Below are 12,016 nucleotides of genomic sequence, written 5' to 3'. Positions count from 1 at the left end.
AAAGACAGTAGAGGAAGATGTGAAACCAGATCCAACAGTGAAGTATATTGCTCAAATTTACAAAGTTGCATTGGTACATGTAGTAAATTTGGAATGTATAATTAGTTTGGAATGCAAGCCCTTCGCCCCAAGCTGTGCAGTGCTTGTCTATTGTTCTCCTTCTCATCTCTGTGTGTGTGTGTGGAGCCAGAGGCAGTTCTAGCTTGTTTGGGCGAACCATCTTTCTGGCGTCCCTCAATTCCCCTAACACACCCAAAGTTCGTCATTGTGCTCTGCCTTCGGCACTGCTGAGATTCAGCAGTGCCGAAGGCACCTCCCGCTCAGGCACCTCCCGCTGCCTGAGCGGGAGGTGCTCAGGCAGCTCATGTTGCTCTCCACAAGATGCCGCCCTGGGTGGTTTGCCATGCAGCCCATATCAGAAGCTGGAGCTTTAAAGAGATGCAGTGTTTTTCACAAATTAACAAATTAGTTAAAACTACACGTGATCCTGCTCTCACTTTTGGCACAGTATCACACATTCACATCCCTGACTACAGCTGTGACTCCCTGGATGCAATATCACCCATGGGCGGAAATCCTAGGCGGAAAAGTCTAGAATTGTCCCCCCCCCCCAAAAAAAAATCATAAAATAAACTTTTGTATTTTAACAATATCAATATGAAATGGCCAAAGAAGCAAAGAGCGAAGTAAGTCCACCATTCATCAAAGAAAAAAATAAGAATGAATTTAGGTCCACCCCAGCCATTGTTAGAACAAAGTGTGTCCAAAGTGTAGGAGCAGCAACAGCAGGCTCCGTCAGAGCCTCTGAAGAGAGGAGCTAACTGTGGCTCTGTAGCACTAACACTAAAAAAAACATCCAGTAAGTAAATACTTAAAGCAAAAGACATGTAACATTATTTACTTTCACTACTCAATAGGAAGAAACAGATCAACAATAAAAATCAGACTGCAGTTTATTACATTATTACTTTGGCTGAATCATGATAAACTGCCTCGTTATGCCTTGGAAATCAAAACTGGCTACATTGCTTTGATAGGCTTAAACATTTTTGTCGAAGGTAGCAAATACCTCAATTATATTGAGCTCTTTAACTCTTATGTTAATGAGAAGAGTTTGAAACGGGAGGGACTAAGCACTACAACTAGGTTGTTGGCAAAACCAAAAAAGATTTAAACGTAAAGCAACTTAGCAGGTTATAATTTAAGTAACACATAACTTGAGAGCCACTACAATAAATCAATATTTATGAGGAATTTTATCAGGTGGAGTTACTCATTAAAACTTGTTTTTATTTATAGCCTTAAATTTTTGTAAAGGTGTACAAAACTTTACATTTTAATTTGACTTTTATGCGTCTCAATACTTTGCTTACTGAGAAAAACACATATTTGAGCATTATTAGTCATTTTTGGTCTTGCAGCTTGAACACTTTCGATACTTTTTAAACCACATTTTACGTTACATTTCACTGTAACTTTGCCGACCCATCCAAATTGCTCTTAAAAATATCTTTGTTTATGCCCCTGCAAGTAACGGGATGTCCTCCTTTGGTATACCTTTAAAGAACTATTATTTTCAGCTCAGTACAAGACCCAGGGTAAAACATGCATGAGGTTTGGCGTGAGTAGGAAAGGATACTCCGTCTCTCTGACGAACCTACTCTCAGTGATTAAAACTTTTAGCAAAATCCAATTATAAATGTATAGGAGGTAGCAGTCAAACCGACTCATCGCCTCCAGCTACGAGGTGCATTCAAGTAAAAAAAAAAATGTAACGTTTCTTTGAGTGGTACCCGAAATATCCGTTTTGTCTAGGTTTTGTGAACTAAGCAACGCAACATTTTGTAAACTATCACATATTTGTGCAGAGACTTATAATGAAGGCGAACTGAAGCGTCAGCGAATATGAACAGGCGCACTGAATAACAACGCTCTGTGGCGGGACACTGAACTCAACCTGACCTGCCAGTTTTTTACAAGCTAGTCCAGTGCCTAAGAAGAGCAAGGTTTCAGCGAGGAGGGATCTCTTCTTTACTGAGAGGTGAGTTAAACACAATTTATTCCCAAATAAGTCTCGCATGACGGATTGAGCAGAAAGGCGATGCGCCTGCACAGTCACTGACAGAAATAATCATACATAACTGGCAGCAGAGTTAGACAGGTGAAATATTGTTGATGCACCTTTTCTTCTCCGAGGGAAGCTAGTTTGTTATTACTGGCTATGAATTCACGCTGATAGGCAGCTATTTCAAGGAGCATGAAGTGAGCATATTAGAAATTTCTGTCGTTGCATGCTGTTTGATAAAACACATGGCAATAGAAATAAAAGGACGAGATAAGCCTCCTAAAGGCACATGCTGCAGTTTTCCATTCCTCTTCCTTCTTTCTCTCTCAGTTGGACAGCGCATTGACACAATATCAGGCGCTCAAAGGAAAAAGCCCCCCACCCCTCCCCCGCGCTTTCAAGATTCACGATGCAAAGCAAAGTCTTCCACTTTTTGCAGCATTTGCCACTGCTATTTCTTTTATTTGTACTTTGGATTCACAAAGCATGTACCACTAAACACATAAGAGCAAACCTACCAAAAACTACAAACGATTTGAACAATTTACACCTAATTAACCTTCTCTGACCTCTAACCCTTCAAGGCACCATGTAGGTTTTTACCTAATGTAGGTTTTCACCTGTTAAACATGCATTTAGCAGTGAGAAAAAGAAAACAAGACAGATAAACTATTTTAGGAACAGATTTACCTTTGGCTCTATAGCTTCAGAATGAGAACATTTAGCATCTACAAATTCTTCTGTGCATCAGCCGCTGTGTCTGATAATAAACATATATGGTAAAAAAACAAACAAACAAAAAACTCGACATAAGTCACGTTGAGCCATGTCTCGACATGACACGACTTCATGTCTTGTGAGGTCGGGTCTCCAAATTTTGTTATTTTCAGTTTAAAATTGTATTTTCAAATGTCAGTGGTGTAAACTCTTGGATGTACAATACATCAAACACTCTGGGATGTTATCCGTCAGCTTGTGTGACAAGCTGCATTTCTATCAGGAAACAATTATCAGCACCCACCCCTTGTCTATGTTAATTTTCTGTGGCATCCAGTTCAACCACATACGGTTCTTTGGCCTGGGGGAAGAGCTTCTCAAACTTCTCAAATAGTTTGGGGGCTATGTGTTGGTTGCCATTGCCTTTCTTTACCATTGACATAGCATATGTGTTAGAGGTATTTCTTAGCTAAAGACACATCCTTTGCACATCCTGTGTACACTAAAGGAATGCTGTTTTATTGCATTTTAAGCAATTCAATTTGCTTATTTGCATTTTTGAATGTATTTCTGATATTACATAAAATAAGCTAAAGTGGTTAAATGAAATGTGACTTTTTTTATAACAGAGTAATAGATAGACTAATTGAAAATAATGTTCTCTAGCATAATAATTTATAATATAATAATTCCTTTATTTAATCAGGTAAACCCCGTTGAGATCTAGATCTCATTTTCAAGAGGGACCTGAAACAAACTTCACTCCCCGTCGGGGAAACGAACCCCGGTCTCCCAATTCTAAAACAAGTTGCCTGACCGGGAATCGAACCCGGGCCGCGGCGGTGAGAGTGCCGAATCCTAACCACTAGACCACCAGGGAAGTTAGCATGATAGAAAACAGTTGAGAACCATTGCCTTGTAGTATTGAAGGTAACTGGAAGACTTCCAAATTTGACTGTGCTTTAAAACTAGCATACCTAAACCTTAAACAATAGAGGTGTAACATCAGTACCTGCTAATCTATTGACTCCTCTTCACACCTGAAGGTGTGTTGTGAAGTTTGGCACCGATATGTTAACTGCAGATCCTTCAAGACTTTGAAGTTGAGAGGTCCAGACTTCTTGGATCTTATTTTTTTGGCCATGGTCTCCAAACCTACAACGCTTCGAAAAAGTATTTTCTCCCTTCTCTTTTCTTTTTGCTTTTCTGACACATTTAACCTCCTGAGACCCTGCATCCTCATATGAGGACATTACATTTTTGTAAACACAGATGTAAATAATAACATTGATTGAATGGTCTTATCGTCACACAGATAGACCCAATGTCCTCGTCTGAGGACATTGGGTTTTGAGAAAACCACTTATTGTAGAAAGCTGAAATTTCATTTTTAGGCCAATTGGGTCCTTATGATCCCAAATGACAAGGAGAAATGTATATGCAAAAACAGACCCATTGTCCTCATATGAGGGCATTGGTTTTGACATAGTTCAAGAGCACATAGAAAGCTAAAATTTAATTTCAACTAAAATTAGGTCATACTAATCCCAAATAGTAAGGAGACATAAAAAATGCACATCAAACAAAAGCCCGGGTCTCAGGAGGTTAAATGTTTCTGATTAAAAAACAAACTTCAGTGTCACAGAAAGATAAGAGTAAATCTGAAATGATTTACTTAATTCTTTAGGGGGAAAAAATGCAACCTAAAGCAACTGTGAGCTATAGTAAAAAAATATACTCTAAACCTAGTAACTGGGTGTGCCACCCTTAGCATCATCTGCCAGAAAGCATTTGTGATGATTTGTAACAAGTCTTTCACATCACTGTCCCACAACATCATATCTATCTTTGTAGACTAGTGCACATCAGAGATGTTTTAAACATGAAAGGGATGTTGAAGACCTTAAAACAGTATCTTAATCAGACCTAAATCCAAACATTTACTAGTCCTTTCTAAAACTTTCCCTTTGTCTTCTATGAGCTGTTTAGATTTGGGTGATCTTTTGAGCATCACCCTGCTGCATAACCCAATTGATGGCTGAACATTGTCTTTAGGATTTTCTGTTACATAGAAAATTTGTTGGTTTCATCATTTATGGCAAGTTGTGATCCCGAAACAGCAAAGTTGTTATGGTCAATTTGCAATGAATTCAAAATAAAAAAATAAAACATCAGTAAGAGATGGAGTGATTTTGTGATCCTTACAGGGAAATAGGTATAGTATTTTGCTGGACTAAACTACCTCCTAAATTTATTTTTTATTAATTTTATTTAATAAAGGGATGAGCATGAATCTCTTCCTTAGGGCCTTCTCATTGTTTTTGAACTTCTGTCATAAATAAAGCATCTTGGTGGAAAATCACTAAGCCTAGGAATATTAGAAATCTGGAAACCGCTAGCATTTTGCTCAGCAGTGAAAGTTCTTTCATGAGAAAGAATCTCTATCTGGCCGTATGCCTCTTGTTTTTTTCCCCAACTGTCATGAACGAAGTCCCCCCTCACCTCTGTTTTTGTGTGGGTTCATGATTTGCTCAGAGTTAAATTATTGGTTTAATTTAACTATTGTGGTCAACCCAGAAGGAGGGATGACAGGAACTCATTTGTTTGAAGCTGTAAGCAAAACCTGTGCTACAACAATTCACCTTTGCAGCTATTGAAGGGTTTTAATAGCATGTTGAAGTCAAGCTGACAGGTAGATGGATGAAAGGAGCATTTAATTTATACAGTAACTTTTTTATCAATATGAGAAAAAAAAACAAGTGGTAACTGCTCCAGGAGATTACAGTATTACTCATCTGAAGTTTAAATTATTATCTTCTGCTCCAATCAGTGGGATTTCTTGAGTGAATGGGCCGTTGGATGATTCCTTCTTTCTGATGCCCTGTGGGTATTCATCCCTCGCTCAACACAATTCGAAAAAAATTAATAAATAAATTATTTTTTATTATGTAATTTATAAGAAATATTAACAACTACAAAATATTGATATGTTAAAAAAAAGACTTTCATAGATGATGCATCTAATCTGATCTCCTCCTCCAGATGGAGGTCAGATTATTTTAAATAAAGACTGAGCTAGCCCTTTAGTTTCACACTGACACAGTGACAGCAGAGTTTTTTTTCAGAGGGTGCTGTTTCCTATTGACATGTAATTAACAAAATAATTTTCTTTAGGGTGCAACTGATTATATATATATATATATATATATATATATATATATATATATATATATATATATATATATATATATATATATATATATATATATATATTCTAAATATATATATATATATATATATATATATATATATATATATATATATATATATATATATATATATATATATATATATATATATATATATATATATATATATATATATATATATATATATATTTAGAATATATATATATAGACTCTTAAGGGTGATCCCTGGACATGCCACTCTGGGTGAAAGCAATATAACCTGTACCACAAACCACCACTGACAGATTGAAAATAGCTTTGTTTTATTTTATCAAAGTCGTTTGCTATATATTGTGTTTTACACATTAAAACGTGTAAGAGACAGGCATTATATTTGTATCGTAACCAGAATCATCATGGCAGTAGATGTCCCTGGACTCGTCTCTGTGATCGTTTTTTATGTTTGCATCCTGGCAATTGGAGTGTGGGGGTCTCGAAAATCCAAGAAAGTGGAGAAGAAATGCTCTGGCTCAAAGAGTGAAGTTGCCATCATTGGTGGCCGCAACATCAACATCCTGGTTGGAATTTTTACCATGACAGGTGGAGAGCATTTCATTTTATATGTTGAAGCTGTAACTACTGTTTGTGTTTTCATACCCACTTATATTGTTTCTGTGCTTTACTTTTAGCAACATGGGTCGGTGGTGGTTACATTATGGGAACTGCCGAGTCTGTTTATTCTCCTACTCAAGGTCTCGTCTGGGCTCTGGGCCCCCCTGCATATGTCTTGTGTTTTTTTGTGGGTAAGTAGGCAAAACAAATTCTTTCTGTATGACGCACAATTGAAGGTTATAGTTTCCCTTATTGTTTGCACATGCCTAATATTAAATTTTGTAAGCTTGTATTTTTTTACCAGGTCACATAAAGTTCCTCATATTGTCCTTGTACATGACAGAATGTTTCCAAATATTCTGTGCAGGCAGCATAAAACACTTAATATTTGTCAAATCTATAAGATTAGTTAAAAACAAAAGACTTTCATTTGTACAGATATTGCTGAACTAATTAACGGGCAGTACTAAAATTCTTTTCTTTTTTTGTCTTTGCTATCTGAACCCTTCATCCCTGTCAGAAGAATTGCCTATGAGAAAGTAATTTTAAAACAACTCTCCCTAATTAGAAAGATCATGATTGAGAGCAGACGTTAAGATGAAGCCATGCCCAGACCCCAAATTTGTTTTTCTCTCTGTTCCTTCTTTAGCTGGACTGTTTTTTGCAAAACCTATGAGGTCAAAGCGTTATGTGACAATGTTGGACCCATTTCAGAATCGCTATGGCAAAGCATTCACTGTGACACTCCTGCTTCCTGCTTTGGTCAGTGACATATTATGGGTGGCCTGTATCCTTGCTGCTCTTGGTAAATAAAGCTTCTTCTGAATCTTAATGGCATGATGTGTAATGTGTATAAAATAACTATCCTATAATTCTGTCTATATACTTATAAAAGAGTTTGTTTTTTTTAATTTACCGCTTTTAGTTTTCAGGTTATGTTTCTTTTGTAATCTTGCCGATGATCTTGCATCTTGCTACTGTTGCTATGACAGTCTCTTTGCAGTGTTTCTAGGTGCTTTAAGAAAGTAAATTCTACTCTGGAAAATATTATGGAATTAAAACAAACTGGTGGATGATTTGTTTTGATTTTCAGGTGGAACAATGAGTATAATTCTTGGGCTGTCTTCTACCATCTCCATCATCATCTCAGCAGCTGTCTCCATTGTCTACACATTATTAGGGGGTCTCTACTCAGTTGCATACACTGATATCATTCAGCTTTGTTTTATTTTTTTCAGCTTGGTAAGAATTTTGAGCTCAAGTGGGAATGAAAAGCGAACTAAGCAGATGTATGCAATGACTAAAAATGTGGAACTGGAATCTTACAGATTGAGCTAAAATTTGGAAGACAGTCATTTTATTTTGGCCTTTTTTTCCCTCTCTCTTTCAGTGGCTTTGTGTTCCTTTTATGGTTCTTAGTCCAGCAGTTACTGTCATCTCACAAACACTCCCACTCAACCAAACAAGTGAACATGCATGGATGGGACACCTGGACCTGGAAGTTGCAGGAAAGTGGGTTGATGAGATGCTTCTTATGGTAAAAATTCATGTGCAATAAAATCATAACATTTTGGCTTTCGTAAATAACCTACAATTTTCAGTAAAACTATTTTATTTGATGATTACTTTTGAGTTCTCATTTAAGGAAGCATACAGTGCATATGAAGACACATTATTTATATGTGTAGAGCCAGTTCTGCTTCACTTCGCATGAAGTGAGAAATGGTCGTTGTGATAAGTGCAAAGTAGTTTAATTTTCTAATCCTGTTTTGTTGTTGTTGCAGGCTTTAGGGGGATTGTCATATCAAGCTCTATATCAAAGAATTCTTTCGGCAGCCTCCTCTGTTCAGGCTCAGATATCCTGCTTTGCTGCGGCTTTAACAGTTTTTATTATGGGAATACCCTCAGTTGTCATTGGAGTGATGGCTTCTGCTGCAGGTGACCTGTCACACTGTTACATCAGAAAGCAATACACGTTGTTACGCTTTTAAATCTTGACCATGGTAAATTTCAAAGCACCATATACTGTATATGTCTGTTTTTTTTTGTTTCATGTTTTAAAATATCCAAAATCTCAGCTTTGCATTCCCATCATCTATTTTTCTGCCTCGGTAACCCGCTCTTGTTTTCCCTAAGACTGGAACCAGACTGCATACGGTCTTCCCCCTCCTTTTGAGCGTGGAGATGCAGGGAAGATCCTGCCTCTCGCTCTGCAACATCTCACACCCACCTGGGTGTCAGTGCTAGGCATTGGTTCTGTAGCTGCAGCTGTTATGTCCTCCATGGACTCGGCGCTGCTATCCTCTGCATCCATGTTTACACAAAACATATACAAGACAACTTTGAGGAAAACGGTGTGTGTAGACATAATTTGAATCCACTCTAATTAAAGAGACTGGGTTTTTTATCTGCTATTGTCCTTCCTCCCCTGCAGGCCTCAGAGAGGGAGCTCCAGTGGGTGATCCGTATTGGTGTTCTGGTCGTGGGCCTGGCTGGAACAGGTCTGGCTTTTGGAGACGACAGTGTGTTCGCTCTCTGGGTTCTAAGTGGAGATCTCCTTTACTGTGTGATTTTCCCACAGCTGCTCTGTGTTCTCCACTTCCAACGTGCAAACACTTATGGTGCTTTTTCTGGTTTCGTGGTGGGTTTGTTGCTGCGTGGACTGAGCGGGGAGCCCATACTTGGGATCCCTCCTGTTCTCCTATACCCTGGTTGGAGGGAGGAGAATAATGTGATCAGACAGTACTTTCCTTACAGAACTATTGCCATGCTGTTTTCTGTGGTAAGTATTCTAGCAGTCTCATGTCTGCTGAACCTGATTTTTGAGCACGAACTTATCCCACAGTCCTGGGATTTTCTGCAGGTTTTTAAAAACAAGAATGATACAGAGGAGGATGAAGCACCTGGCTCCTTTGAGGAAATAAACCAAGTTCTCCATACTAAATTCTAAGCTAAACTTCAATGTAACCCAAAGAATAAGACTAAACATGCTGCAGATGGTTTTGTGATTTCTCAAGGCAACTCCATCTGTAGTTACTTTTTTTAGAAAACAGTTTTGCAGTCATTGAAAGAATAAATGATTCCAATGTCTAGTTTCCAATCACAAACTTCAGTGTATGTTTTAGGCGTTCATGATATATAGTACATAATTTCAAAGTAGAAGGAAAGCATAGGTTTTTTAAATTTGTTTTTAAGTTAAATAAAGACTCTAAAGTTATTACATGCACTTGTGTTCAGCTAATATATGCAGATTCTTTTTTGTAAACATTCCAGTTTAAGGTCAGTCAGACTGAACAGAAAGTACCTTCAAACACCAATGTCTAATGTTTTGATTGAAATTCCCAGTTGGTTTTAGGGCTTATGTTTTTGTTAACTGAACCACACTATTGAGCAGCAAAATTAATTACATAATTTTATCACAATTAATACCTTCAGACCCCACGCCCACTGGAATGGACGTGATATTTCTCTGATTTTAAATCAGTAAGAAAGGAGGAAATTTGCTATTTAAATGATACTTGTTACTTATTGGTTTCTTATTAAACAAAAAACAATGTAGTTCAGACTCTTAACTTGACACTACTGGGTTTTAAGCATCAGACGAGATGAGCATTGTTATGAAACCAGGGAAAGGGAGGAGTAAGTATCTCTTTTCTATCAAAAATATTAATTTATCTTCATAGCAGCCTAGAAAAATTGCTCTCAGTATAATTTTAAGTATTTCCAGTGATAGTATTTTAAGGTATTTTGAAAATTTTTTCTATCATTAAATTGCAGGATTTTTTAAAGTTGAATGTCCATCCCAATGGACATCAGTTTAGGTATGTTAAACCACACTTTATTATTCAGTGCTACTGTGCAAAGAAAAAAAGCACCCATAAGCATTTTGAAGCCAGTTTGCGAGGTCGTACTTATCTTAGTACTTTATTTTTTTCAATAATGGAGTATTAACTCTGACTTGTACATGGAGATATATCTGATTATGGGTGCTCAGATATAGGAAATAAGTCATGTGAGATCAGGAGTTAGACGGTAAATTGAGAAGTAAAGCAGTTCAAGTTTCTTAAAATGTCTCAACCAAAGGAGTTCAAGCTGTACAATGAATCAATGGATGGTTTTGTCCTAGATGAAATTGTCATTCTGTACCACAAATAAATCACACTGAAACTACTTCAAGGCTGCTTATCAAAATTTAGAGATTGCATGAAAATGCCCAGCAAGCTGGGCACTGTTTAACTGTGTGATCTGTTGTTAAATAATCTAAACTAAAAACCTGCCTGTTTAGAATTGATTTTGATACATAATTAATGAGATATTGATTATGTTTAACAATCTGATGAGTAACAATAGCACTTGACAAAATGTAATGCGTCAGTTGTTGACTGTGTGTTGTATGAGTTTGTATTTTTGTGTTTTTATGATGTAAAGCACTTTTGAAATGCCTTGTTGCTGAAAAGTGCTATACAAATAAGGTTTGATTTGGTATGTTCAGATTACTATACATACAAAGTAAAAAGTAAAAAATAATTTTAGATGTCACACACAAAAATAAGTTCACTATGCTCAAATTGTATACGTGACTGTAAGGACGTTCTTATTACTATGAACATGACGTTTTTTTGTACAGTTTATATTTACATTTTCTACTTCATTTTAGGGCATTTTATAGTACTTTGCATTGTAATAAATTTCTTCCTTTTAATTATTCCTGTTTGTATATTATTGACTTGGTTTGTAACTGGTTTTTGTTTTTTTTTTTTCGTTTTGCCCTGGATCAGTTGAAAATTATATCTATCTCCGTTTTTTTTTTTTTTGTAATGTGCTTGGTGGAGCAGCAGGGGGCACCACCGAAACACTAATGGAAACTATGACAGTTATTTTTAACGAGGTTCAGGTTCAGAGACAGTAAAAAGCGATCTAAAAATTAGACTCGTTGGCTGGTTTTCTCTTCTTTTGAAAATAACATCTATGTGCAAACCTGTATGGGGATGGAGGCATCAAAATGAATACAGTGCGCTGTCTCTGCTGTTTGTGTTGGAGAATAAATGAGGGATGAATAAATGAGGCAGAGTTGGCCGTCCCGACTCCGCTGAATCCAGAGATCCATGCCAGATTTTCCTTCACGCCTCTAAGGAGGGTTTTCAGTGTCACTTTAGTGTATTCTGTGCATTAAATTACTCTCAATATTAAAATGGTTTATATTTTTTCCCAACAAAATTCTCCAAATTTAATAAAGCTGTAATCTTCCACTTTCCTTTTTCTATAGCAATACTGTAAAATGGAAATAGACCTACTGTACCACCTATGGCAAAATTTTACTCTCAGTCTCTTAAAATAACTCTTTTCAAAAGATACTGAGACTTGGCAAGACATCTCTGCAATGTTTAAGGTATTACACATCAATATTTACATCTTGTGTATTAATATGCAGTAG

General features: G+C 36.8%; 1 protein-coding gene and 1 non-coding gene across 5 annotated transcripts; one reads left to right on the top strand and one right to left on the bottom strand.

The window, feature by feature from the left end:
* Positions 1-1,328: 1,328 nt before the first annotated feature.
* LOC102231556 (high-affinity choline transporter 1-like) lies at positions 1,329-11,259 on the top strand. 4 transcript variants are annotated; one of them, XM_023343438.1, is made up of 9 exons: positions 1,329-2,041; positions 6,454-6,570; positions 6,660-6,773; positions 7,232-7,344; positions 7,676-7,824; positions 7,973-8,119; positions 8,367-8,520; positions 8,719-8,936; positions 9,017-11,259. In XM_023343438.1, the coding sequence occupies exons 3-9, from the start codon at positions 6,664-6,666 to the stop codon at positions 9,530-9,532; spliced, it is 1,407 nt and encodes a 468-aa protein (XP_023199206.1). In that variant the 5' UTR covers positions 1,329-2,041; positions 6,454-6,570; positions 6,660-6,663; the 3' UTR covers positions 9,533-11,259. The 4 variants fall into 4 exon arrangements, with proteins under 4 accessions (XP_023199206.1, XP_023199197.1, XP_023199192.1 ...); XM_023343429.1 differs by having other exon boundaries at positions 6,380-6,570; positions 7,297-7,344; XM_023343424.1 differs by having other exon boundaries at positions 6,380-6,570; positions 7,232-7,387.
* On the bottom strand, positions 3,591-3,662 carry trnae-cuc. The gene has a single exon. It is a non-coding gene; the product is annotated as a tRNA-Glu (tRNA).
* Positions 11,260-12,016: the final 757 nt, after the last annotated feature.

The sequence above is a fragment of the Xiphophorus maculatus genome, chromosome 2, assembly GCF_002775205.1.
Source record: "Xiphophorus maculatus strain JP 163 A chromosome 2, X_maculatus-5.0-male, whole genome shotgun sequence".
Taxonomy (NCBI): Eukaryota; Metazoa; Chordata; class Actinopteri; order Cyprinodontiformes; family Poeciliidae; genus Xiphophorus; species Xiphophorus maculatus.
The sequence above is the reverse complement of the archived record's forward strand: the minus strand, read 5'-3'. Positions and strand labels throughout refer to the sequence as shown.

Bases quoted from the DNA above. Each gene is read 5' to 3' on its own strand.
- LOC102231556 (XM_023343424.1), top strand. From the start codon at position 6,387: ATGGCAGTAGATGTCCCTGGACTCGTCTCTGTGATCGTTTTTTATGTT. The intron at 8,120-8,366 runs GTAAAAATTCAT...TTGTTGTTGCAG, and splicing joins TTGATGAGATGCTTCTTATG to GCTTTAGGGGGATTGTCATA. The intron at 8,521-8,718 runs GTGACCTGTCAC...GTTTTCCCTAAG, and splicing joins AGTGATGGCTTCTGCTGCAG to ACTGGAACCAGACTGCATAC.